The sequence below is a fragment of the Durio zibethinus genome, chromosome 14 (genome assembly GCF_047325235.1).
Source record: "Durio zibethinus cultivar Kanyao isolate XHJ-2024 chromosome 14, ASM4732523v1, whole genome shotgun sequence".
NCBI classification, from domain to species: Eukaryota; Viridiplantae; Streptophyta; class Magnoliopsida; order Malvales; family Malvaceae; genus Durio; species Durio zibethinus.
In genome coordinates, this window is record NC_143175.1 from 23,627,293 (window position 1) to 23,652,451 (window position 25,159).

Here is a 25,159-nt window from a genome sequence, read left to right on the forward strand (position 1 = left end):
ATTACTGAATAAATATTCGATAAAAAAAAAAAGTAAATTCTATCAATGTGATCTTATATACAAATGTTTCAAATTAAAAAATTACCACTTTTCACCAAAAAAAAAAATATTCTGTGAAGCAAAAGGATGGGAATAAGTTTATTCTTTTCTTCTCTGAATGAACTGGCATGAGCACATGTTTGGAAATTGAAACCAACCCTTCCCTCAGAGTAAGCTTTCCATACTGTCATATGTGGAAAAGATCAGATAAAGAATCCAATGCCATAAACTTTTTAAAAAATACTCGTCTCTTTGAATTTTATTTTCTTTTTGTAAAAATATTGAAAACGTTTTATTAGTTATTCCCAATTCAATGAAAGCAGTTGAGACCAACATATAGCCCCGAATCCCACATTCAGTAAAAAAAAAGGAAGAAAACAAACCCTATCTCTTTATATGTTAGAAGTAGGACCGTAGGCCCAATCCAGTTTGAATGAATCGATAACTTAAGTTAGCTGGGCTTCAGGCCCTAAATTTTCCAATATTATCTCCTCAGATTTGACTTCAGGCCCTAAACTTTTCATATTATGATTATATCTAGTCTGGTCGGGCTTCCATTAAAAAAGTTTAATTGTTTCAATTCTCTGGGATTGTTTAGTTGGGCTTACATAATAAACAACCCATTTTTGGATGGGTTCCGGCAAGTCTATATATGGGCTGAACCCTAAGAGAAAATCATGAAATAAGCAAAAGGAAAAGACAAAGAAAACGTACGAATTGAAGACACTAACGTTTCGCGAAAAAGGTTACAATCAAACCAGCTGGAGACGTTGAGACGGTTGGCATGTCAACAAATGTAAGGGACCGAGTGACCTGTAGTGCAAATACCAACGAAACGACAACGGCATAAACGGCTAAAGCAATTTATTACGACGGGCGTCTCGTGAAAGACAGTGTTCATTTGAAAACTCCTCTCGCAAAAAATGCTATAGTTTTCATTTATAAAACCTGCAATTTGTTTTTTTTTTACTTCTCTCTTAAAAAAAAATAATGTTAATTTTAACTATTCATACGTTAAGTTAAACTTTCTTCAACCTAAAAATAATGTGCTATGAAACTGAAAGCCAACGATATCCAGACATCTCGGGGGTTCCTTTATTTTTGGAGTGGACTGGAGACATCATTATCCAGGTCAAACAATATTCATTTGCTTCTCCACGCGCAATTAGTCAGACAATCACGTTGGTAAATACCGTGAAGGCAATTGAACAAGCAATTGAACTTGAATTTACTAACGAATTCTCATCTTATAGACTTGATTTGGTCAAAATTATCATAAACCTCAAGTTAGCTGCATGTTATCCATTACTCATATTTATTCAAATATTATTGTTTGAAAATTAGAATACTGGAATTTTGACAGGTTCTTCTTTTTTTTTTTTCAGTTCTGAGAATTTTGGTCAACTTAATTGATAATAAGAATCGGCTTCTACTTCAAAGAAATTCTGTTCTAGAACTTTTGTCAACTGGTCTCTTCCATAACATAATTTCTTAAATACTAAAATAAAATATACAAATAATCATTTAATTTTAAATGACTATGATAAAATTCTGGTTGAGTTTAAATTTTATTCCTAATGAAATTATACTTATATGCTATTAGAAATTTGCTCTCGTTAGACTATGAGATGCTATATAAATAAGCGAGACAATTTTTTTTTTAAAGCGAGATCTTAAACTATATGATTATTAATTATTAAAACAGAAATTATTTCTAAAAATTTAACATAATCATAATTTGTGTGGGTTGAGAATCTAAAAGATACAGATGGACATGGCCATAACCGCAACCCCACTTGACAAAATTCTGTAGGAGAAAGTTACATACTGCTAGAAAATATCAAAGACATGATATGTTAGATACTTTGCTAATCATTGGTGTTCCAAACACGCCCTTAATCAAATATGCTAATGGTGGCATTAGGTATAATTGGCCATCTTTGCTATACTTTTTTTATTAATATAATATTTTATTATCAAAATTAAAAGAAAAAAAGTTAATTCAATGGACATCGTTGGATGGGCCCACCAGGAGATTCGTAGGCCCAAAATCATTTTGATCCCATGATCCCTTAACCGGTTAAGAATGTGATTTTACGAAAATGAAAAATGTTTTTGTTTGAACTTTGAAGTTGGCATCCAATTAATATTGGAAAAATAACAGATCATATAAAATTAGAAATAAAATCCAAAATAAAAAATAAAAAAGAACATAGAGAAAAAATTAAAAGAGGAGATTCTTGCTTTGGAGGCCCAGATTGGAAAGTTAGTCATATTTGTCAAAAGGTTAGCTAAGCAGCCACCAAATGCCAAATTGCCATTGGCCGTTTCTCTCCCAACTTTGCTCTTACGGCTCGGTTTTTCATTTGGTGTGATTATTTTATAGGCAACCTTTTCTGATCCACCCCTTACCAACATTTATAAATTTTTTTAGAAACGATAGCCTTAGCTCTTCAACAGCTAGAATTTAAATCTCAAGATGATTCTAGCATTACTAGAGTTCTTAATTATTGTTGGTTTTCCAGACACTGAAAACCATGATAAAGCTGTTTAACTCAAACAGCATAATTATAACATTTACCATTTTGCATACTTTTTGCATGCAAAATTGTAATTATTATTTTTAATATCTACATTCAAATTCATTATTAAGAAAGAAAAAAAAAATTAAGTGCTTGTGTCAGTCATCCAATGTGGATGGAGAATTAGTTGAAGTTGGTTGTCTTCCAACAAAACAAGAAAACTACATTGTTGCCATGAAAAAGGTCCCATCTGCACCCTCAAACAAGTTACGATTTTGGAACAGAGGTAAGAAACAAGCAATTTGTAATTATTTTTTTTAAATGAGGCAATCATTTAGTGTTTAATTCTTTCTTTTGTTTGTTTCGTTTCCGTTTCTTAGTTATGTTGCACTTTTTCAATAGTTCACATGGAATTTAATGAGCCAATAATTTACCGTACATTGTATAATAAATTCACATGCAAATTTTAAATTTTATATAAAATTTAATTTAATTTATTTATTTTAAATAATAAGATATAATATTTTTAATTTTTAAATTTTAATATATATATTTTTTATTTGATGTTACGATTTATGTTATATAAAAAATTAATTATTTATGTTCTTTTGTTTTTTTGTTTTTTAGTTTTTAAGAAAATTTTTTGAAAAGAAAACCAGAATTTTAAAAAATTCTCAAAACTGGTTTTATTTTATTTTAATTTTCAGATTAGTTTTTTTATAAAATTTTAAGTCCCAGCTGTCACTGTTTTGAAAAGTCAAATGTTATTCTTTGTTTGATGTTTTAATGCCAGCTGTCGGTTTTAAATGACCATACGTAGTATCTTTGTTATCCGTGCGTTTTCCAGTATTTGCTGAAACTTTATTTTTAATTATCTTATAAATAATAAATAATAATTGTAATAGTCAAGATAGCATAGATATTTGTAAGTTCAAAGAAAGCTAAGCTAACTTAAGTAAATAAATAAATAAACAAATAAATAAAAATGTTAGAGGCCATCCTTGTTTATAAGCACTCCCAACGGCAGAAAAAGGAAGAAAAGAAACAAAGCAAAAGCGAAAGAGAGAAAAAAAAAAAAAAAAAAGGGGGAAGAGCTAGAAGGGAATAAAGAGAGGAATTCGAGGAAGAAGAAGGGTTTTCTCTTAGTGTGAAGAAGCTGGAGCTAGCAAAGATGATACAGACTGAGCAGCAGCAAGAGCTGCAGCCTCAGCAGCAAAACCAGTTAATGGTTCAAAACTCTGGGAGTCTCAGCTTTAGCACCCACTTGTCTAAGGAAGACGAAGAGATCTCAAGGTCTGCTCTTTCCAATTTCAGGGCCAAAGAAGAAGAGATTGAAAGGAAGAAGATGGAGGTTAGAGAGAAGGTTCAGCTTCAGTTATGCCGTGTTGAAGAGGATACAAAACGTTTGGCCCTGATTCGTGGTGTATGTTCAAATAAAATTTGCTCTTTTTGTTGCTTTTACCCCTGTTAGCTTACAGGCTAAGCTAAAATTTTTCTTGATTTTTCACTAGCTTGACTTGAAAAGGTGAAATTTTTCCATGTTTAAAGGCCTTGATTTTAAAAAAGTTTACTTCATTTGGTTTTCTTGGTCATATTTTGCAAGGCTCGCATAGTGATACAAATTCCTGATCTGGGCATGGATTTGAAATTCTGAAAGAGGGTGTTTCAGGTTTCGCCTTTTGATGTATTTTCCTTATGAAAAAGGAGTTTGTTTCCCCGTAAATTTAAAGATATATTTAGAATGCATTTCTTTAAGAAATCAGGAGCATTTTATCTGTCAGATTTGCAGTTAAAGGTTTAATACAACAAATAAATTGTCAGTTAAAGGTTTAATACAAAAAATAAATTGTCGGTTAGCTTTGAGGCTTTACTTCTTTTTTGTAAAAACAACTATTTAAGTTAATAGATCAAGGGTGCCTTATAAAGGGTTTGCTAGTTTAAAACATACAACCAGATCTGGTCTTGATTTCACATAATAATATTATTACTGTTTCTCATTTTAAATAAAACCATGTAAATCTATCAGGAGCTTGAAGCACTGGCAGATCCTATGAGGAAGGAAGTTGCTCTGGTCCGGAAGAAGATTGATGTTGTTAACAAAGAATTGAAGCCACTTGGGCACACCTGCCAGAAAAAGGTACAACTTTTCCAAACATTGAGGCTGTTGAACTTTTCCATTAATTTTGATTGTATATTATCGAATGCTTGAAAGCTATGGTATCATCTGTACTTTTGGGTTGTTGAAATGTGTTGCAGGAAAGGGAGTACAAGGAAGCCCTTGACGCATTTAACGAAAAGAACAAGGAAAAAGTACAGCTAATCACAAAATTGATGGAGGTTAGTTTTTATATTGTAGTATTGAAATCAACTGAAAGATACAAAGCATGTAAATTTCGTGTTTCTGATGATTGATCTGACCTTGTTGTTATATGGTTTTATTGATTGAACAGCTGGTGAGTGAAAGTGAGAGGTTGAGGATGAAGAAGCTGGAGGAGCTCAGTAAGAACATAGATTCCATATGCTGATATAGCCTTTAGGGCTGTTTAACTGACTGGGCCAGTGTGATGTATTTAAGGTGACTTTGATATTTATATATGGTGTTAATGTTTTTGGGTTTGGTGTATTGTATGGTACCTTTGGTTGTTTCATTAGCATTTGATGGACAATAGCTGATTTAGAAAGGGAAATGCCCTATAAACAGGTTTGTAACTAAACGCATCCTGACTGCATTTTCTTCTCAGATTTCTCTTGATCATCTTTTGTACCGTTTCTTTTCAAGTTTTTCTGTAATTCGAAGTTCGTTTCAAAACAAACGGTTTTGGAAGGGCCTTAACTTGGATTCTGTAAATTATTCGGTGTTCATGAAATTAATCCACAATACCCATTAGCAGTTATTGAAATAAGATCTATTTGCTGGTTAAAACTGTTGAACTTTGTTTGCATTTATAGTTATGGCAGTTACATGTTAAAAGACTGTCGATGTTGAAACTATTGTTAAAACATTTGTGGTTGATTTAAACGGTGATTATGAATCATTGATTATGATGATTTGTTGATATTTTTCTTCATGAAGTTTCTTGTGGATGAATTCATCATATCCGTTTTAGAAAATGGTCAATATTCAATATTCTGGCAGGTGAGTTAACGATTTTGAACCTCCTAAATCGTAAGAACAAATCCATGAAAGAGAAGTGATATCTACTCACGCACAGAGGTACATGCCTTGTTCCAACCACACAAACAGGATTGAGTTCTATCGATGGTTCATGGGTGGGCCGTCTCTTTCTTTGTGCAACTAGGATTCTTTAATAATGTACATTGTATCAAGGGTTCAAGCCTCTTTTTTCATCGATTTGGAAGCGTTAGGGGGGTCACTGATGGAGATAGGATGCGGCCATTTGCAAATTAAACATAACATCATCCCAGTCATTTTAGATTCTGTATAAGGAAGTTCAAGCCGTCAAATTGGAGTAATGGCATTGCATTTTTTTTAAATTTTGGAATATGATTCAATATTCAAATTCAAAATTACTATGGTTTTATTTGATAAATCTGAAAGGTTTATCATAAGCAATACTTAAAATTTGGTTTCTGACAACGTTGTCATAGCGATGCATTGGGCTAGGAGTTGTTTTGAGCAAGTATCATGGTATTGATCTTATAAACAGTTCATTTTAGTTACTGAGTGGTTGCTTGTGTCCGTGTTTTGATAAATCTGGTATGAAAGTCACTGTTTCTTTTTGAAATGGACAGCTGACCAAATTACCAACGCTTTCACCACCTATTTTTGTGTGCAATCAAACATCAAAAGCAGCTTTTATCTTACAATTTATCCCGAAATGAAAACTGTTTTAACCCTGGAAATAATCATGATGTTCTTTCAAAAATTTGTGCAAAGAATATCTTTTTAAAAATATTTATTAAGATTAAAACTTACCACTAAATTTTCAACAAAACGTTGAAAATACTGATCAAATTCATAATCAAAATTGCTTTTAACATGAAGAGAATGTGAGAAACTAATTTCAAATCTTTTGAGAGCAAATATTATAGGCAAATGTTTAAAGGAAAAACTACAATTTTAACAGTTCTTAGCTTTTGCCATTACTTTTTTTTATAAAATATTGCCAGGAAATATCACACAAAAGAGGTGGCTTTTTAGTTTGCCGACACCGGAGGCAAAGGCATCAATAAAATTCTCAAACTTTGTGACCGTATGATCGTGTTTAATCATTGCAATGATGTTATGTTACATTCTCCAACAAGTTTTTGGGTGCTTTTTTTTTAGCCATTCATAAAAGCAAAAGATGTTATGCTACACGCAGATGCTGCACTTTTATGTGCAGAGCATCTTATGATCTTATCAAGTACTTCCTTTTTCAATTCCTGGTTCCAATATTATCCTCATGCAATGAAACTTTCCTGGAAACCTAACAAAGGAGAGCCATCTGGCATTTTGGCGTGTCTTGGTTAACTGCAACGAATTTTTTTTGCAAATTTGACTGGTGGGTTAAATAGGGGCGCAAGACCAAACTGTTTTGGTCAAATGTCAATCTTCTGATGTTGGAACGGCGAACCTGCAGGTTTATTAATGATTTCCAGGTACATTATCCCGTATTTGCAGTTAGTGTTGGGAAAAAGAAAAGAATCAATGGTCTAGTCCAATATGCAGATTAGAAATTCAGAATCACTGACTTTGGTATCAGTCAACGACCACTTAAATCAAAGTCTGTCAAAAACTATGTCAAATTTCAAACCTTCATCGACGCCAACAAAGTTAGAATTGATCTCAAGTCTCAGCTTAATAAATCAAAGAAAAAGGCGAAAACAAATAAAGAATGCTCTGAAGTCTGAACTAGTTGGAGAAACATATCAAAAGGCTATTGTCCTTATACAAGCCAGGTACATTATCCAGCCCATTTTAAAGTGTTGTAAAAGCTCAAAGATGCAGGATTGCTTTCATGTCGGGCTCTGGTAAGGATTGAGACTTCAGCCTGCAATTGCCTTTATATAGTTAAGGCCTTAAGGGCTAGATATAGTTTAATATTCCATTGGTATTGGGCTGAAGTCTCACGCCCACTGCACTGTAGGCTTTTCTACTATAGTTCAGATTAACAATAGGACAGTGAAAATCATTGATACAATGATACAATAACAATAGGTCAATGAATAATTGTTACATTTCTCTTTCAAAATGAAGTTGCTAAGGTTTTGTTAGGGAATCATTTAAAGGGGACAACCCCTGACTTTGGCAAGGCTGCCACCCATAAGTTAATCAACCGAGCTAAACCCTTATGAAATAAAATTTTATTGTTCAAACTCATGAAAGATTGAAGTTAATTACTTAATTTGAACTTTAAACCTTTAATTTCAAGTATTCGATACGTTTAATTCCTTTCTTGTCTTCTTCTCTATCATATATAAATATATATATTTTAATCTCTTTAAGACTTAAGAAGCCTCCTTGACATTTCCTTCACATGAACCCAAAACGATTATTGTAACTAAAGCACATGTTTATCTCTTTTCACTTATAAGTCAAAAACATCAAGGCTATTAAAAAATTAATTAACTTGGTTCAGAAATATGGATGACGATGAGTAACAACAAAGTTCTCTAATATTTTTTTTTACTTTGTAGGCAAGGAGGAACATTCCGAACTTGATGCAAAACAAAAACATACAAAGCGACATAACTTGTAATTAATGTTCCATAACTCAAATGGTCAATCACGTTTTTGTTGGACCAAAATACAATTTTAACTTATTTCATTGAAAAATTTTATTTTTCCTTTGCAAAAATGAGGAGAGAATCTACCTACCCATTCCATATCTAGGTTTGATTTATGTTGGCAATATCCATTTGCCATGGAGCACCTCATGACTAGATGAAGAGAACCCTTGTGAGACAAAGAGAGAGATGTTAATTGTTTTCCTTCAAATAGGAAGATTTGGATGTCACCCCTGGATGAGACATATTGGAATGGAATAATAAGACATGAGTTAGTATATTTTTTAGAATTTCAAGGTAAATGCATATTGAGAAAAATGTGATTGGAAACCAAACAATATTACAACACTATATATAATTTATATTTGATATATTGTTATTGAATTAAATGATATCATCTCATAAACTCATTAATGAAGAGAATTATATGATATCAGCTCATTAATGAATAAAACTTTTAACAAATATTAATTTTTGTATATTGTTTTGTAAATAGAAAACTACATACTCTTTCTTATCCTCTGTCAGCCTATGGTGAATTTGAGCCAAACTTCCTATTTTCGGTTGACATAAATTGGATAAGAAAAATAATTTTGGAATTTTTTTTAACGAGCATCCAATGTTTCTTCTAAGTTGAACTTGCCATAATTTCTAGCAATATCTTTTTTGGTGCTTGTATATATAATTTAATGCGTTTCTACAAATATAAATTCATTAATTAAAGATGGAAAAAATTATGTAAATTTCATTGTATTAAAGATAATAAGTTATAACATTTCTTTATACAAAGTTGGAATTTGATTTTCGACCCTTCAATTCGTCTTCCCTTATTTCCTAAACTTCGTCTTTCTCTATTAAAAAAAAAAAAGTGATAGCATTTTTCTAATTGACAAATACTTATTTTTGATATTGTTTGAAAAGGAATAAATGATGAAATAACTTATATATAAATTGCTCCAACTTTATATCTAACATTGAAACGTGATCTTTCTTTCTGAAAATATGGTTTTTTTTCCATACGAACAATAAAAAAGCATACAATTCTAATGGAAAAGAATGCAATTGAAGAAACTTGACCTTTGGTAACATTCATTAAGAATTGATATGGAAAAATATGGTAAAAGTCATCCACTACTCAATTTTTTATTAAGATCCATTTAAATGATAAGTGAAATTGGTTATGATGAAATTTAAAATAACGATAAAAATGAGATTAATTACTATAATGATGAAATTAAAATTAATGATGAAGATATACATTTAGATGAAAATGTAGCGGTGATGATTAAATGTAAGAAGAGAAATTATCATTAAGAATATTAAATTAAAATATTTATGTAATAAAAGTTTAATTATTTAAAATTTATAAAATTAATAAATAATTTAAAAATTATTAAATTATTTTATATCAAATAATAGTTTCGATAATAAATAATTAAAATTTATTTATTTATTATATACTAATACATTTTATTTATTTATTTATTATTTTATAATTTGTAAGGATATTTTTGTTTTTATAACTAAAATTTAAGGATAAAAAAAAAAGCTAACAGCCCCAGTGCGATGAAGCTACTGGAGCAAAATTGGCCAATAGCTTACTGTGATCAACCGTGCCATCATGCTATTTGGTTTGGATCTCTTCGATGCATTTGGCATCATGTTTCATAACAATTGGAGCCCTACTAGAGGTTCAATGAAATCCAAATTAGCTCTTAGTATCTGGAAGGAGGAAAGGAGTTTTTTTTTTTTTTTGTCAAAAAGAAAAGGTTGCTTTTGAAAAAAAAAAAAATTGAACAAAGTTTTAATTTGAAGAGAAGCTACCTAGAAGTGAAACTTAACAGCCTGGACAAAAACAAAATGCCAATGGTTTAAAATTCAATAAAATTTCAAATATTTAAATATGTAACTAAGTTGTCAATGTATATATTTTACAAATTTTACGTAAAAAAATTTATTTAAATAAAAACTTTTTACGTATGCATAATTAAAATTAAAAAAAATACTATATGCATAGATTTTTCTATTTTATAGTGGAAAAAGAAAATTCCAGTAACAATTATAATTTCACCACTTGATTAGAAAAAAATAAAAATCTACAAAAAGTTGCAAAACCATAGAATCCAATGTAGAGAGAGAGAGAGAGAGTGGCAAAGGGCAAAGCAAATTGCGGTTTGACTTGAAGGCGGTTGGTACGGGGGAGCTCAGGGTCCAGACTCCATAACAAAGTACGGACAAAAATCCGACCGTCTCTGACACGTGGATGCAGCGGACTTTTGAACACGTGTGAAGTCGACAAGCTGAAATTGGACGAATTACGTGGATGCATCGAATGACGGTGCATTTATAAGTCACTGTTACCTTTCTTGTCTTCACTTAAAACATTTGCAAAGTTTTAAGGGCCCATATGGATTTCGTAACGATAATATTGCTTGGATCGCTCTGAATTTGTTTGGAAAGAAAAGGTTGTTGACGCCAAGTGGGAAAGTGAAGGTTATAAAATGGGTTAATTTTTAGCCATTTTTTATAAATGTGAGGATAAAAATGGCTTGCAAGTTGCAAGTAAGAAATTCATCACAAATTCATGTTATTTTCTAGCATATAAAGAATTTCTCACGTATAGTTAATCAGAAACATATTTGATTTTATTGATTATTGTTTAATAATAAAAAAATATTTAAATATAAATTCATAAAACTGATTTTAAGAATTTTTTCATGCCTTATTTTTCCATAAGTGAATATGAATTTTTTTTGGTCCTAACTTGTTTGATCATTTTTTTTTTTTATAAAGATAAACTTTTATCTTATTATTATAAGATTGAAGTAATTATAAACAAATGGTTTTGCAATAATTTAATGAAGCCAGTCAGAGGCATTATTGATTGCTAATGAACAAATTACTTAATAATTATGATTGGATCGGCCACTAAGTAACCAAAGTGATACTCATATAGCTTCATCCAATTATAAAAATTTAAAACAACATGTTCCTGTCGTAGAAGGATTGCCACGTTACCAGCCACCATCCACACCAACCCAACAAAACCATCTTTTGCTTTTGTTTGGTCTCCCCTTTTTAAATTCTTATCCCAAATTAAGGCTGAAATTAACTTACCAATTTGAGTCAGAACAGGTCTTTCGTTTTGAGATAGAATTTTTCCATGTTTTTTCAAGAACAGATGGGTCTCCACTCTGTAGATTGAATTATAGAAAATCGAGCCAGGTCAACCAAAAAATAATTTACTATCATAATTCAAGGTTGCCTGGAAGTTAGTGTATTACTATACTGTTTACCTAACTTCAACAATTGATGTTTTCTGTGCATTTTATACGACAAAGCAAAGGACGTGTTACATGCAGCTGCCAGAGTTTTTCTTAGGGAAGGAAGCCAAGCCATTGTCCTTTTATAGCTGCTACTTAACAGTTAAAAAACATAGAGGGTTTATTCTTAAAAAAAAAAAAAAGTTATCAACAAGTAATCAATGACGTGAATCCATGTAGCCGAAGATTCTCAACAAACAAACAAGAAAAAAAAGAAAAAGAAAAGAAAATTTACAAGGATAAAACCACGAAGAAAATGAGCATAGTAGGCCGATTTAATTATGCTAATTTTGTCGTTAATTATTCATTGTGCATGAATTATTTAATTTGGATTGTTCCCCGACAAATGGAAGTGATTAAAATTATAATAACATAAAAAGACAAAGGACGTGAAGTTACGTGGAAGAGCAAGGCAAAGGCATGAACAGTTATATATTCATTGTTTTTGTCTTCTATAACTTAGACATATTAAAAAGAGTATAATACTAGAATAATGCTAATTGCTTAAGTTTGATGTTATGAGTCAAGTTATTTATTAGTAACAGAGTAATCTAATTGTCATTTATTTATTGTTAATTGTGACAAAAATTATTTATTGGTTAAGTTTGATGTTATGAGTCCTTAAACTCAAATGGAAAAATTATGTAAATAATTAATTTTATTATTAAATATATATTAAAAAGAGTATATTAGTATTTTATTTCTTTTATTAAAAAATTGAATTACATTTTTTTAACCTCACATTTGTTAAATATTTTTTTATAGCTAAATGGAGAAATTATTCACCAAAACCTAATATCAACGTTGTGATAAAACTTTCCTGACTATGGGAAGCTCAAGCTAGTACAATTTGGGTTTTCTTTTTCTTCTTCCTATGTTGAGTAGTGCTGAGATAGAAAGATTTTGCATGAAAAGTGAAGTGATTGGTTTTATAATATTTATGTTGGTTTTGGAAGAAACCAAAAATCACAGTCACTTTCATTTGTTTGATTTTTCTTGGCTGGCTGCGAATGTAATATTATTATTATTTTTAATTTCGAATTTAACTCCTCAAATTCGGTGATGAGTTCTGCATATTCTTAATTTGTTATTGATACAATGAATAAATATAAACCCTATTTCCCCCACCCCCCATGCAGCAGGTATCCAATGCTGTACTTTTATTCATAAATTGACAAACTTGTCGATCTGATTCGCTTATGGGTTATGAAAATAAGTTAATTACATTTATTTGAGACCTTTTACATATTTTTTTCAATATAAATATACCAGAGTTTAAAACTTAATTTAATTAATTTATATAATTACCTTTAAAGATGATATTCAATGAATTTGAAATTCAAATTTGAGTATCTTTAATTCTTTCTTTTATTTTCAAATGGTAGATCTATGATTTCTTTTGTATTATGGTATTTTTAACTTTGTTGATCTAATCTGTATATCCTTATTTTGGAAATCTTAATATATATATATATATATATATGCATCAATTATTGGATAAAATTTACATGAAGTTACGTAGGTGAAGTTTGTAAAATTTTTTATTAAAAATAAGTAAATTAAAACTTTGAAAAAAATTTAAATCGACAGAATGATAAAGTTTAATATAAAAATCAATAATATGTAAAAAAATTTATTAAAAATATTATTTATAATTCAAATTTAATCGATACTTATTCAACGATAAAATTTTTATTAATATTTTTACTAAAAATATCTATTTAATAAATATATCAAAATTTATTAATTTTTTTAAAAATTATATACGTTTGATAAATGTGATAAGATTTTTTAATTTATTGATTTTGATTTACTTATTTTTAATAAAAAAAATTCACGAACTCTACCTATAAAATTTTGTTTTTTCAATTATTTATCATTAAATGTTTCGGATAGGTCTTATACGGTTGTTTGCTGAAATTACCAAAATATAAACGTTTAGATAGGGATAGAACCTATTCTTTTATCAGGCTTCCAGAAGGGCTACACGTAACGTAAGCCTCTTTAGTTCATAATGAATTATTAGATGCATCAACCAAAATTATTGTTCACCTGCTTCATTAAATTTAAAATTCATGGAACTACCTAACATGTTTTTGTCTTTATTAGCTCCTTCACCACCAGGACTCCCATGCCCAAATTATCGCACTTGATTAAGAACTACTTTGGTATTATGAAAAGAGTTACATTTAATCACAATCGTTAAATTTGATCACAATTGCAATGACAAATATTAGTTGTGATTAGCATCAAAATTGGAAGAGTGGCAAGCAAATTGGCACATTTCACTAGGTATTTTTGAGGATAAAAATTTATTTTCTCCACATATGTGAATATTTGATCTAACGAAAGAAAAAGAAAAGAATTTTAAAAAAGGAAAGCCCTATGATGGGAAGTTTTTTTTTTTTTTTCCCCTATTACTACATATAGTGAAGCTTTACGAATGAAAAATAAAAAGAAAAAGAGATTCAAGTCCTAACTTTGTTTTTTTTTTTTTTTTTTTTTTGTTTCGAAGGTGCAAAGCCTTATTAAATGAGGGAGGGGGGGAGAGGAGAAGCTTAATTCAAAACCAAGCCGTTATGTTTTCTTAAAGGTTTCTGTGGCCATTAAGTCACGAAACGGAAGACAATCCTAACTTTGTTTTTAATGATAGGGAAAAGTCAATCAGTTTTTATTTTCTTTAAAAGCAAAGGTTTAAATTTGGAATGGAAGTTATGCTAATTTATTATTTAATTTTTCGTGCATAGGAAGGCATGCATAACCTTTTAAAGCATAACTCCTAACTGTGGGAAGCAATGGGGGATTAAATTAGAATATATTTCTTTTCATTAATGAAACTGTTTGAACACCTAAGCTAATAATTGGTGCATGTATAAAAAAATGTTAGTATATGAAGAGCATGGGATGAGATATATACTAATATGTTGATATATTTTATATCCTTATTTCTAACTATAAATAAATAATTTGTTGCTTAAAGGTGATAGATTATGGTTATATTAATGGGTACATATCAATTAGGTGGGTGGGTGAGCAATGATATTTGTATATTAAATATCAATAAAAAGTTGATTCAATTGATTAAAATTTATTTTTTTAATGAAAATATCTTGAATTCGAATATTATAAATAATCGTTTGTTAAAATCATTTATAATGCATGATTTATTATCATTTATCTTAAATTATCGAATACGATATATTTTATTTTAATTTAAAATTTTAAATAATTTAATTATTTTCGAATTTATTGTAAACAAAATTGTATTCTAAATTTAACCCAAAACAGTGATTTCATCGTAAAAGCAATTTCTTCAAAAAGTGATACTAATGGCTGCACATTTCTTCGTTTAACTGTTGGTGGAGTCCGTGAATCTTGCAGGCAGGCAGGCAGGCAGGCAGGCGGGCCGCACTCCAGGGCTCTCAAACATTCATTCTTTTTCAAAAGTTCAGTGTCATTTCTTCACAGCTATGCCAACAAAAAAAAAAAAGAAAAAAGCAACCATAAAAATCTGCTCAACAAAAAATGGAGTGGGTCACGCGTCACTTACCTAAAGCACTCTCTTTTTCCTTTTCAAAGAGCCAATGGATAAAGCCAGAGTCCAGCTTCAAAAATCAAAATCAATTTTTTTGCTTTTAAATTAAAGTTGATTTCTGAAATGGACCCGTCAAGTTTCAGAAAAAAAAGTGAGGGGTACGAGTAGGAATGTAGGATTACGACCGAAGTACCCTCAACGGTAAAAAGAATTAATTATAAACATTTTAATAAATATACCATTTTTAGTTCAAACAAATACACGTCAATTTATTTTTATACCCTAACGTATGAAATTTGATCAAAATAAAATTTATTCAAAATTTTAATTAAAATTTGTTAAGATTTAAACTATAATATTAATTGTTTATAAATTAAATTGTTAAACTTTTCGATTCAAAATGAGGTGTGTCATATTTAAATTAAATATTAAATATATTTTAAGGCTAATGTTATAAAAAGTTTTTGTTATGATTTTTAATTATTAATCAATTAATTAATGTAATATTTATTTTTAATATGATTAATTTTAAATAATAATATATAATAGATAAATTATTTTTTAAATATTAAATTAATTAATAAATTTAAAATTCAAATATTATATTAAAAAATTTTAAAATTTAGTTATTACATTAACATCTTATTATATTTTAAATATTATTTATGATATTAACCTTATATTTTATTTTACAGTGATCATGAATTTTATGTTATACTCCATTTAGCATGAATTATCATTATGGCGTTATTGGTGGTAAAAAGTAAAAACTCGCTTAAGATAGTTTATTTAATTTATCTACTAAACTGATCTTCATATGTGGTAAAAAAAAATAGTGGTAACTAGTACATATTTATAAAAGAAAAAGTAATAGTAATAAATATTTATTATTGAGCAGCAAAGAACAAAAAGAAAAGAAAAAGGATAATTAAAATGAAAGGCAATGGAGAGGAGCGTCAAAGATCGAGTCAAGATCCAGCTCTGTACCTTACTTGGCACGCGCGGTCTTCTCATTTTTGTCGTTTTCTCCCCGTTTCGGCTCTCGAGAATCTCTTTTTTTCTTTTCTTAACTTTTCGTGAGATACACGAGTCGTTACGATGTTTTGAGATCGTCAACGCTTGTCGCTAAAATTAAGAAGCCTCGAAGGTATGGAACAGATTAAGAACTCGCTTTTTAAGACGGACATCTGTCAAGGAATGACCTTTCTACCACGTGGCAGTATTCAAAGGTGAGTTTTATGGTATAGTTAATGAGTTTAAGGAACAGTTGTTGAGCTGGTTGAATTTTAAGGTAGTTTAAGTCATTTCAATGCAAGTACTCTATTTGGGTAACTTTTTTTTGTGGGGTAGTAATTAGGTTGGAAAAAGAAATAAAGGACCATGCCCAAAGCTGTACCACTATGTGAAAGTACTCTAGTGTATAGCTGTAAAGTTCAAATTGTTTTTGGCTTACGTTGTCCTAAGACAAAATTTAATGATGATTAGGTTTTCAGTGGACTAACTTATAATCATGTGTTAAACACAATACTTTTAACTTTGATCCATTCTTAATGTTTCTAGCAATATTGTCTTGTATTGATATGTAAAAATAGAGTAATAGTTTGGCTTTTTTTTTTAAAGAGAATTAAGCAATGGTAAACAAAAGGAAGAGAGCCCAATTAATAGCTACGACGAAAACGAGCCAACCACGGCCATGGCTTGTTCTCTAAATCTCGAGAAAGATGTGAACGACGTGGAAAGATCCTTTTGGTTCTAGCCAGCTAGCCAAGCTGCGCGGCTGCAAATCCTGTGACTAACGCCGTCCCCCATTGTTTCCTTTGGCAGTCAAACAGTCATTGTTATTACAGAGAAAAAAGACAATGACACAAATGGAGTATATTTTTTCTTTTAACACTGCCAACAATGAAACACTGTTTTTGCAGTCTCTTAAGACAAAACAAATCCAATTTTTACTTTACTTCTATCAGTCTCTCTCTTAAAAGTAAAACATGTCGACAATGGAGAGAGATATCAGGAGACACCGGATCCTCCCCGATGTAACTTGAAGTACTGCCTAAAAACGCCTAAAATTTGCAGCCATTTATTTTCTCTATTATTTTTCCTCCTCTTTTTCTGTTTTTCTTGTTTTAGCGTAAATGTTAGGAGATTAATTTTTTTAACACTATCTTGCCTTGATAGTGTAAATCCTCCAGATTTTGAATCAGGAACTCCCCTCATTCCTTCCTTTCTCTCTCTTTCTTTATTTATTTTTCTCTAGCTAGCTATATTTGTAGGCCAACTTGTTCTCCTTCAAAATCTTCCCTTTGGTTTTGCACTGCATTTTCTGGTTAAAAGTTGTAAACCTCTTCCACTCTTTCATGATGCTGAAATCCATAGCTTGTTGAGATTGTTCTTTTTAACATTACTACAAATTCTTCTTTTGTGAAAGAGAAAGGGAAATTAGATTTTTTTATGTCTCTTTTGATGATGGCTCAAAAGCATTTGCATGAGTTACTGCAAGAGGATCAAGAGCCATTTCTTCTGAAGAAGTACATTGCTGACAGGCGTTGTCAACTCAAGAAACCATCACCTAAAACTCATCTTCAAATCAAGAAAGGGAAACCCATCTCTCAAAACTCGAACTTTCCTTCAAACTTCTGCAAAAATGCTTGCTTTTTCTCGTTTCATGACTCACCAGACCCGAGAAAGTCTCCATTGTTTGAATTTCCATCCCCAGCTAAAAGCCCTTGCAAAAGCCCCAATGCCATATTTCTTCACATCCCAGCAAGAACAGCTGCTCTTCTTCTTGAAGCTGCTCTCAGGATTCAAAAACAATCTTCACCAAAAACCAAACCCCAGAGGAAAAACAATGGCAGTACTTTTGGCTTATTTGGTTCCATTCTAAACAGGCTAACTCAACGTAACAGAAACCGGAAGCGTGAAATAGCTAAAGATGGAGCAAAAGTTTCAGTCAAGGACATTTTAAGGTGGGATTCAACCGTGGGGAAAAACGGTCTAAGTCAAAGGAAAATGTCTTCAGCAATGGAAGAGAAAAGTGGTTGTGAAATGGGGCATTCTTGTTCTTATAATGGTAGGTCAAGCAGCGCTGTTTGGTCAGAAAGCAATGAAGAAAAATCCATGGATATGGATTTGGATACTTCCTGTAGCTGTAGCCGATCAGAGGATTTTGAAGAGATATACATGTCCATGGAAGTTTTAGAAAATAACTTAGCTTTTGCTTCCTGTGATAAGCACTTTTGTGAAAGCCCCTTTCATTTTGTGCTTCAACGAAGCCCTTCTTTTGGTCATCGGACTCCCCTATTCTCTTCCCCAGCTATATCCCCAAGTCGCCACGAAAAAGAGGTTAGTACATTTAACTGAAAGATTAGAGGTAATCAATTTGTTAATTAAAACTGCAACTCTGGTCTGTTCAAAGCTTTGTCATTTGGTAGTATTTGAGTATACTCGTGACTCAGGTGACTGAGTTCTGACATGTTAACTGTCGGTACATATAATATCATGCTGCAAATTTGGCCAGAATTTATACTGAATAGGCAAATATGCCCTGTTAGTCTTGGCTTTTTTTTGTTCGAAGGTATCTGTTTGTTCGATTGGTTTTCAGGGATATATATGTCATTTAGTAATCCATCATGAACATTTTCTTGTATCATTTGTTAAGTGTACTTTGATCATGCCTCTGCCATGCAAATCTTTTATATTAAGAGTCTGTCCTGTAAGTAATTTCCCAAAAGGGCAAATCGATTTTTGTTTTTATCTGTTGGATCCCATCACCAAAATCAGACAACTGTTAAATTACTATATTCAACAACATTTTTTTCCTAACAAAATTTGATAAGAAAGTTAACAATCCAATCAATTATCAATTATATCTGTAACAACTCTCATTCTAATTCTTCACCAATAAAATTATGGAATTTTTAGCTGTTGCCATATTGAAAAATGTTATCTGAAGAGTCGTTGTAATACATTGTAATTTTTAGCTAAACTCTCATTCTAATTCTTAATTAAGGGTTGTTGACTTGTTGTATTGGATTGTAGCAGGACATGGAAAATTATGAAGAAGATAGCTTAAAAAAATTGCAAGTAGAAGAAGAGGAAGAAGAAAAAGAACAATGCAGTCCCGTTTCTGTTTTGGACCCTCCATTCGAGGACGATGATGATAGACGTATGGATGATGATGATGATGAGAACAATGGTTTCGATCTTGAATGCAGCTATGCAAATGTACAAAGTACGTTTTTGAATCACTTCAAATAATTTTTGTACCATTCCTTCTGGTTAGTGAGGTCATTATCAGTCAACTTAGCTGTTATTCCATATTCATGCATTTGTTTAAACTTGTTAGCCGATGCATAGTTTAATTGATAACTAAACAGAAACATTTCAAATTGATGATATATGTGGGATCCGTGGAAATTCTGTTGCCATTTAGATTTTAGTTTGTACATCAAGTTAGGCTAAAGAGAACTGTTGATGAAGCAGACACAAATTTTTGTGATAACTTCATGTGTGACCCACATTTCAAAGTTAGGAGATCTGTCTTAATTGTGCTGGTACTCATTTACACTTCAATTTGTTGGACCATGTAATCATCTACTAAAATTTACTTGAAAATTTTCAGGGTTTATTTTGAAAACTTCATGCTTTTGACGATTCAAGACATTTGTTTCTTCTGTTGGAAAGCTTAAAATTTTGGCAAAGACAAGTTAATTTTAGGCCAATTGCCTCACTAATGGTCTCTCCCTCGAGAGCAAAGGAGCTGAAATAATTGAGGCAAAAGGCGTTTAAACCATCCCTTTTAGAAGTAGGAGGAAGTATTCCACATACTTCAATCTCTAGAACTTTCAAACTTAAAGGCTTGGGCTGGTTGAATTGAATTCAGATGCTAATATAGGCATAAAACTAGAAGAGTTTGGTTACTCGTTGTCAATGGTGGAAGGCCCAGCTTTTTTCTCACAGTTCACTTGGATTCACAAATATGGCAATCATCATACCCTTGTTTAGTTCCTTTCTTTCTATTCCTCTCTGGATTTATCTTGGTTCTTTTTAAATATTGTCAGCATTCCTCATTCTGGTGGAATCCATTGAATTTCAAATCCTTTCCTTGTTTAAGCTCTAAAACATTAATAACTGTTGATTTTGTATTTGAAGCTTATCTTAATTATATAGTATGATCTGTATTGATGTCCTTTTTGGTTTTCCTTGTCTTATCACCAGGAGCTAAGCAGCAGCTACTGCAGAAACTTAGTAGATTTGAGAAACTGGCCCAACTGGATCCAATTGAACTGGAGAAAAGAATGTTAGAACAAGAGCAAGATGATGATAATGATGAGAATGGTAATTGTGACATAGTGGAAGAAAAGGAATTCCAGCACGACTCAGCTGCATCGGATGGTGAAATGAACGTTGATGGCTTTCTCGACAAACTGCTTAAATCAAGTTTCCACAATCCAAGACATATCCCAGAAGGAATGAAAGGGCTAGTATCAGATCTCATTGCCGAGGAAGAGACGGAGCAGAACTGCTACATCGACAGAGAAGAGGTGGCTAAAAGAGTTTGCCAAAGGCTGGATTCATGGAAGGAAGTAGAATCAAACACCATTGACATGATGGTGGAACAAGATTTCAGAAGAGAGATTGATGGTTGGAAGAGAAATCAAGAGCAGATTAGAGAGACAGCATTAGAAGTTGAATATGCCATCTTTGGATTACTGATGGAAGAATTGTCAGAAGAACTAGTTTGTTTAACTGGGGAAAAATTTTGAAGCTAAGGTGGTGTTTAAAAATGAATTTTGGTTCCACTTTCTTTCATTTCCTTTTTCAAAATCATATATTATTAATTAGAGGAGTACCGTCTCACTGCTCTGAAGTGATAGGATAATTAGAAAGATGCATGGAGAAAGCGGGAAAGAAGGATGTGGGTTAGAATAGCAGGGTTATGTATATGCAATCATGTATTTAGTGGGTGTAATGATGTATGGATCCTGGCTTTTATGAGACAATAATATGTACAATAAATTTTCTACATCAACATTGTTCTGTTCCCCTTGTTTCAAATTTTTAGATGTTCGAGACAAAATTTTACTAGCATAGTAGCATGAGCAGATTTCAGATGTCTGAATTACCTTGGCAACTGTTACATATGCAGAGCATGTCTGCTTGTTAACTTATCTGAATCCTCTCAGCAATTAGTGATCAGGTTTGATCAAACATTTAGGGTAGGCAAAGCTTCTGGTTCCGGCTGCTTTTTACTGAAATGAATAGCAACATTGAAGAAAGGAATATGGCTTAGGGGGACCTTGGCTTTATTGATATTTTCGCTTCTTTTCAATCATTTCCAAGTACAAAACAGGGAACATTATTCCTTACACATCTTCGATCTTTGGTCTTGGAGCGTAATTTGTTTCTTTCTTATGAACGACAATATAAGGGACACTGTTAGAAGTCGCATTGCTGTGCAGGTAATAGAAAGCATAATTTGCCATTGATTTGACAATCCATCTAAACACAGTGTTATTACATAGACTATATTTTGGCTATTTGGAAGAATCTTTTTTTTTTTGTAAGGGCCCTACAAAAGGAAGGGTTTGAACTTGGAGCTATTGGAAATTCTGTCTGAGGATGGCCTCCGAGGAAATTTTGTCCGGTGTTTCAGCTTGTAAAACGAGATTTTATTATTATGATTATTGGAGCATTATTTTCTTTCATTTGGTCTTGTTGTTTGTTGTTTACTTTTTTTTTTTTTTAGGACTTTCTTCCAAGGAGATAAGATGTAAGAAACATAATTAGTTGAACTATTGAGTAATGTTGGGAACTTTCCAATTTTTTATTTTCTAATTTTCAAAATTCAAAATTCAAGTTTTTTTTTTTTATATATATTTTATTTTAAAAATTAAAAAACAAAATTTTTTTTTTTATTTCTCAAAATTTTTAGCTTGGCGATGAAACCCACAAATAGTGTGGCATTCATGTGTAAACTGATTTGACATGATAATTTATCAAAAATTTTTTGATATTCCTCTTGATACCATTGTAGATTGTCATTGGTTAATAAAGCCAATAATATTTTAATGGAATCAGTTTATTGGTATAAATTGCTGGAATACAAATTCAAATATTCAATTCTGAATTTTTATTTTTTAAGTATCAACCTGATAAATTTGCATAATTCAAGAGATAAATTACATATTAACCTAATATAAAATGATTTATGAATTATAAATTAGCAGTGCATGGATATAAGTAAATGTGCCAATTGTCACTTGTGCCTTGAAAATGGAAAAGACTGATAAATAATTTTGGAGAAAGATCCAAAGCATGGGCAAAGAAATTTCAACTAAAATGAATAAAACGATTCATAATTCATTCAGAGTGTAATAACTATTGTTAAATAAATACAAGCCCTATCACTTCAACCTGATGAATACTTTCAGCCTAATGGGGCGCCCTCTAAATGAAGGCTTAGGGCCCCCTCCAACACTTCATATGGCTATGTCTTGGCTTATTCACAACGTAAATTTCATATGGTTCATGTCTAGTCTCTTCTGCCCCCGCCCCCCCCCCCCCCCCCCAACAAAAAAAAAAAAAGGTTTTCCGCGACTGGACATGAAAACCTAGGCCTAATCTGGTAGCTTGACCCATTGATGAGAAATGTATGGAAAGGAGCCCTGTATTGGGCTTGAAAACAGTGGAAGAGGGCCACTTAAGGGGGCCCTTTAAAAGAACTAAAAGGTTGATATTATAATTACATCGATATGCTTTGTTTTACCAAGTTGAACGATTTTTTTAAAAGGGTTAATTGATGCACTATTAATTTATAATTGTTATATATTATTACTATATTTTTGTTAGTAAATTTAAAATTTTGAAATCTTAAAAATAAATATTTAATTATATAAAAACAAATTAATAAAATGACTTATATGATGTACATATAACATTTACAAATTAACGTTAAAATAATTCCTTGTTCAACGACACAATTCTCTTCTATTTAATAAAATTTAAATATTATTTATATTAGGCTTCAAACATAAAATTTAAAAAATGAAATAATAAGTTTTAATTGTTGTGACATTCCTTTCTAAATTATACTTATAACTGTTGTTATATTATTTATAAAAAATAGTGAAAACTAAGAAATTGATGCAATGGGGTAGTTCAAGTTTTCAACAACAAATAAGTTTTATTTTTTTAAAATGCAATTAAATGACTTTTTATTATTATTATTTTTCCTTTATTTGACCTTGTGATCAACTCCTTGGCAAGGTCGACGACGTGGCTGAATTGAGTATGCATGTATATGATGTTTCTAAATGTCGGCTCAAATTAAATGGACGTTCTCTCTCCTTTATAAAAAATTATAAAAAATTAAATAGTGAAATCATTGGTCTCTTTTGATGCCTTCCTTTTCAATTTAGGCAGCAGGTTCGAATAGGTTGAATGTAGTCCACAAAAATAGTCTTTTGGGCCACACAATGTTGCCAACAAACATTATTAATTTCTTATTTCCAAATGAAAAACGAAAAAAAAAAAAAACGGGGGGAGAAATTAAGCTTTGCTTCATATAATTTGTTCAACTCATTTGAAAATTTTACATAGTACGATATGATTGCTCTGTGATTTTCATTCAATTCATGTCCACACACATGGACTTGTTGAATAGAAAAATAAAAATAAAATTGAGTATAAGCTCTAGGAGGAAAAATATTATAATGTATTATTAGTGTATAAATATTATATATTTTCATTGAATCATCAATGATATTTCACACAAAAAAAATACTAATTTTAAAATTTTAAAAATAAATATATTTAAAATTAATTTTTTTTTATAAAATATCATAATTTACTAATAATATATAACATTTATATCTAGACAACACACAAATGTAAATACAAGTAGCATTATATTTATTATTTAATGTTGAAATCCACGTATTACTTGGTTCTCTTTAAGAAAAAAAATCCAACCACGTGGCTTTATCATTTAGATACCCTAATCACAACCACGTGGCTTTATCTTTTAGATGCCCTTATCACCATTTTTTGTATTTTTTCGCAGAGTTATCTATAAGGGTCAATGCCGGGCGGCTTAAAGGCTATGGAGGTTGCGCAAGAACTAGGTTTCCAATATATCATTCTGGAGGGTGATGCATTGGGGATAATTAACAGGATGAGCTTCGACCACCAAAATGGTTCTTTTATTGGTAATTTGATAGAGAACGTGCGAATGTTGAGACATCAACAAATTTTGATTAGCATCATATTTTTTTTAATAGGAAAATGCATGCTATACAGTCTGAAGAGGTTAGAAACTCAAACTATTTCAAAACTTCCTTTTTTTTTTTTAACCCTGTAGAGGATTTACTGTCGTGACTTTCGCCAAACATATATAAATATTTAATAATTGATCTTGCGCAATTTCCATGTTTCTCGAATCTTAATTTCTTTTGCCGTAAGTGTATTCACAGCTTCAATTCAGTGAATTTATGCGTTAGATTTGCAGAGATCGTGTCTATTCAATTGCATTATTTCTTTGTTACAAACCTAGCTAAATGCATTAAACTCGTGTGTTACGGATGCTCTTTATTCTCGGTGTACTTTTTATTTCATTACTTTTCAGTGCCATAGGTTTTTTCCTTTCTGGTTAGGGGTACTTTTCTGCAACTCTTTTGCGACAGATTCGCTTATCTTATTGTGACAACAACTTTTTCCATGCTTTAATAGTTGTGGTTTAGACACCTTCTGAAAGAACTGTCTTTTATCAGTGACCTAACAAGAATTTGTCTTCGGCCATTCCGAACCGAACCAAAACCTGCTTTTCATACGGGTTTAACTTCCTCGAGAAGCAATAGTTTTGAGCCACTTGAAACGGCGAAGACAAAGACACATCGGTCCGAGCCTTTTTTTTTTCTCTTCAATTACATAGAAAGTCAAAAGTTTTGTCCACCGACATGCAGCCATCAGCTTCATTATATGCGGGTAAATTTAGAGTAATAAAGTCTGAA

At 31.1% G+C, this 25,159-nt stretch overlaps 2 protein-coding genes across 4 annotated transcripts; both read left to right on the top strand.

The window, feature by feature from the left end:
• The first annotated feature begins 3,577 nt into the window (after nt 1-3,577).
• On the top strand, nt 3,578-5,464 carry LOC111295411 (uncharacterized). Of its 2 annotated transcripts, none has more exons than XM_089743987.1 (4): nt 3,578-3,984; nt 4,588-4,698; nt 4,818-4,897; nt 5,002-5,464. In XM_089743987.1, exons 1-4 carry the CDS (start codon nt 3,733-3,735, stop codon nt 5,084-5,086), a joined length of 528 nt encoding a protein of 175 aa, XP_089600113.1. In that variant the 5' UTR covers nt 3,578-3,732; the 3' UTR covers nt 5,087-5,464. The 2 variants fall into 2 exon arrangements, with proteins under 2 accessions (XP_089600113.1, XP_022744619.1); XM_022888884.2 differs by having other exon boundaries at nt 3,580-3,984; nt 4,818-4,898; nt 5,012-5,464.
• Nucleotides 5,465-17,067: 11,603 nt separating this feature from the next.
• LOC111295338 (uncharacterized) lies at nt 17,068-21,247 on the top strand. 2 transcript variants are annotated; one of them, XM_022888795.2, is made up of 3 exons: nt 17,068-18,491; nt 19,188-19,380; nt 20,367-21,247. In XM_022888795.2, exons 1-3 carry the CDS (start codon nt 17,601-17,603, stop codon nt 20,912-20,914), a joined length of 1,632 nt encoding a protein of 543 aa, XP_022744530.2. In that variant the 5' UTR covers nt 17,068-17,600; the 3' UTR covers nt 20,915-21,247. The 2 variants fall into 2 exon arrangements, with proteins under 2 accessions (XP_022744530.2, XP_022744531.2); XM_022888796.2 differs by having other exon boundaries at nt 19,191-19,380.
• Nucleotides 21,248-25,159: the final 3,912 nt, after the last annotated feature.

Coding starts and splice junctions, on each gene's coding strand:
- LOC111295338 (XM_022888795.2), top strand. CDS start 17,601: ATGTCTCTTTTGATGATGGCTCAAAAGCATTTGCATGAGTTACTGCAA. Junction 18,492..19,187: donor CAAGTCGCCACGAAAAAGAG/GTTAGTACATTT, acceptor ATTGGATTGTAG/CAGGACATGGAAAATTATGA. Junction 19,381..20,366: donor CAGCTATGCAAATGTACAAA/GTACGTTTTTGA, acceptor TCTTATCACCAG/GAGCTAAGCAGCAGCTACTG.
- LOC111295411 (XM_089743987.1), top strand. CDS start 3,733: ATGATACAGACTGAGCAGCAGCAAGAGCTGCAGCCTCAGCAGCAAAAC. Junction 4,699..4,817: donor GGCACACCTGCCAGAAAAAG/GTACAACTTTTC, acceptor AATGTGTTGCAG/GAAAGGGAGTACAAGGAAGC. Junction 4,898..5,001: donor CTAATCACAAAATTGATGGA/GGTTAGTTTTTA, acceptor TATGGTTTTATT/GATTGAACAGCTGGTGAGTG.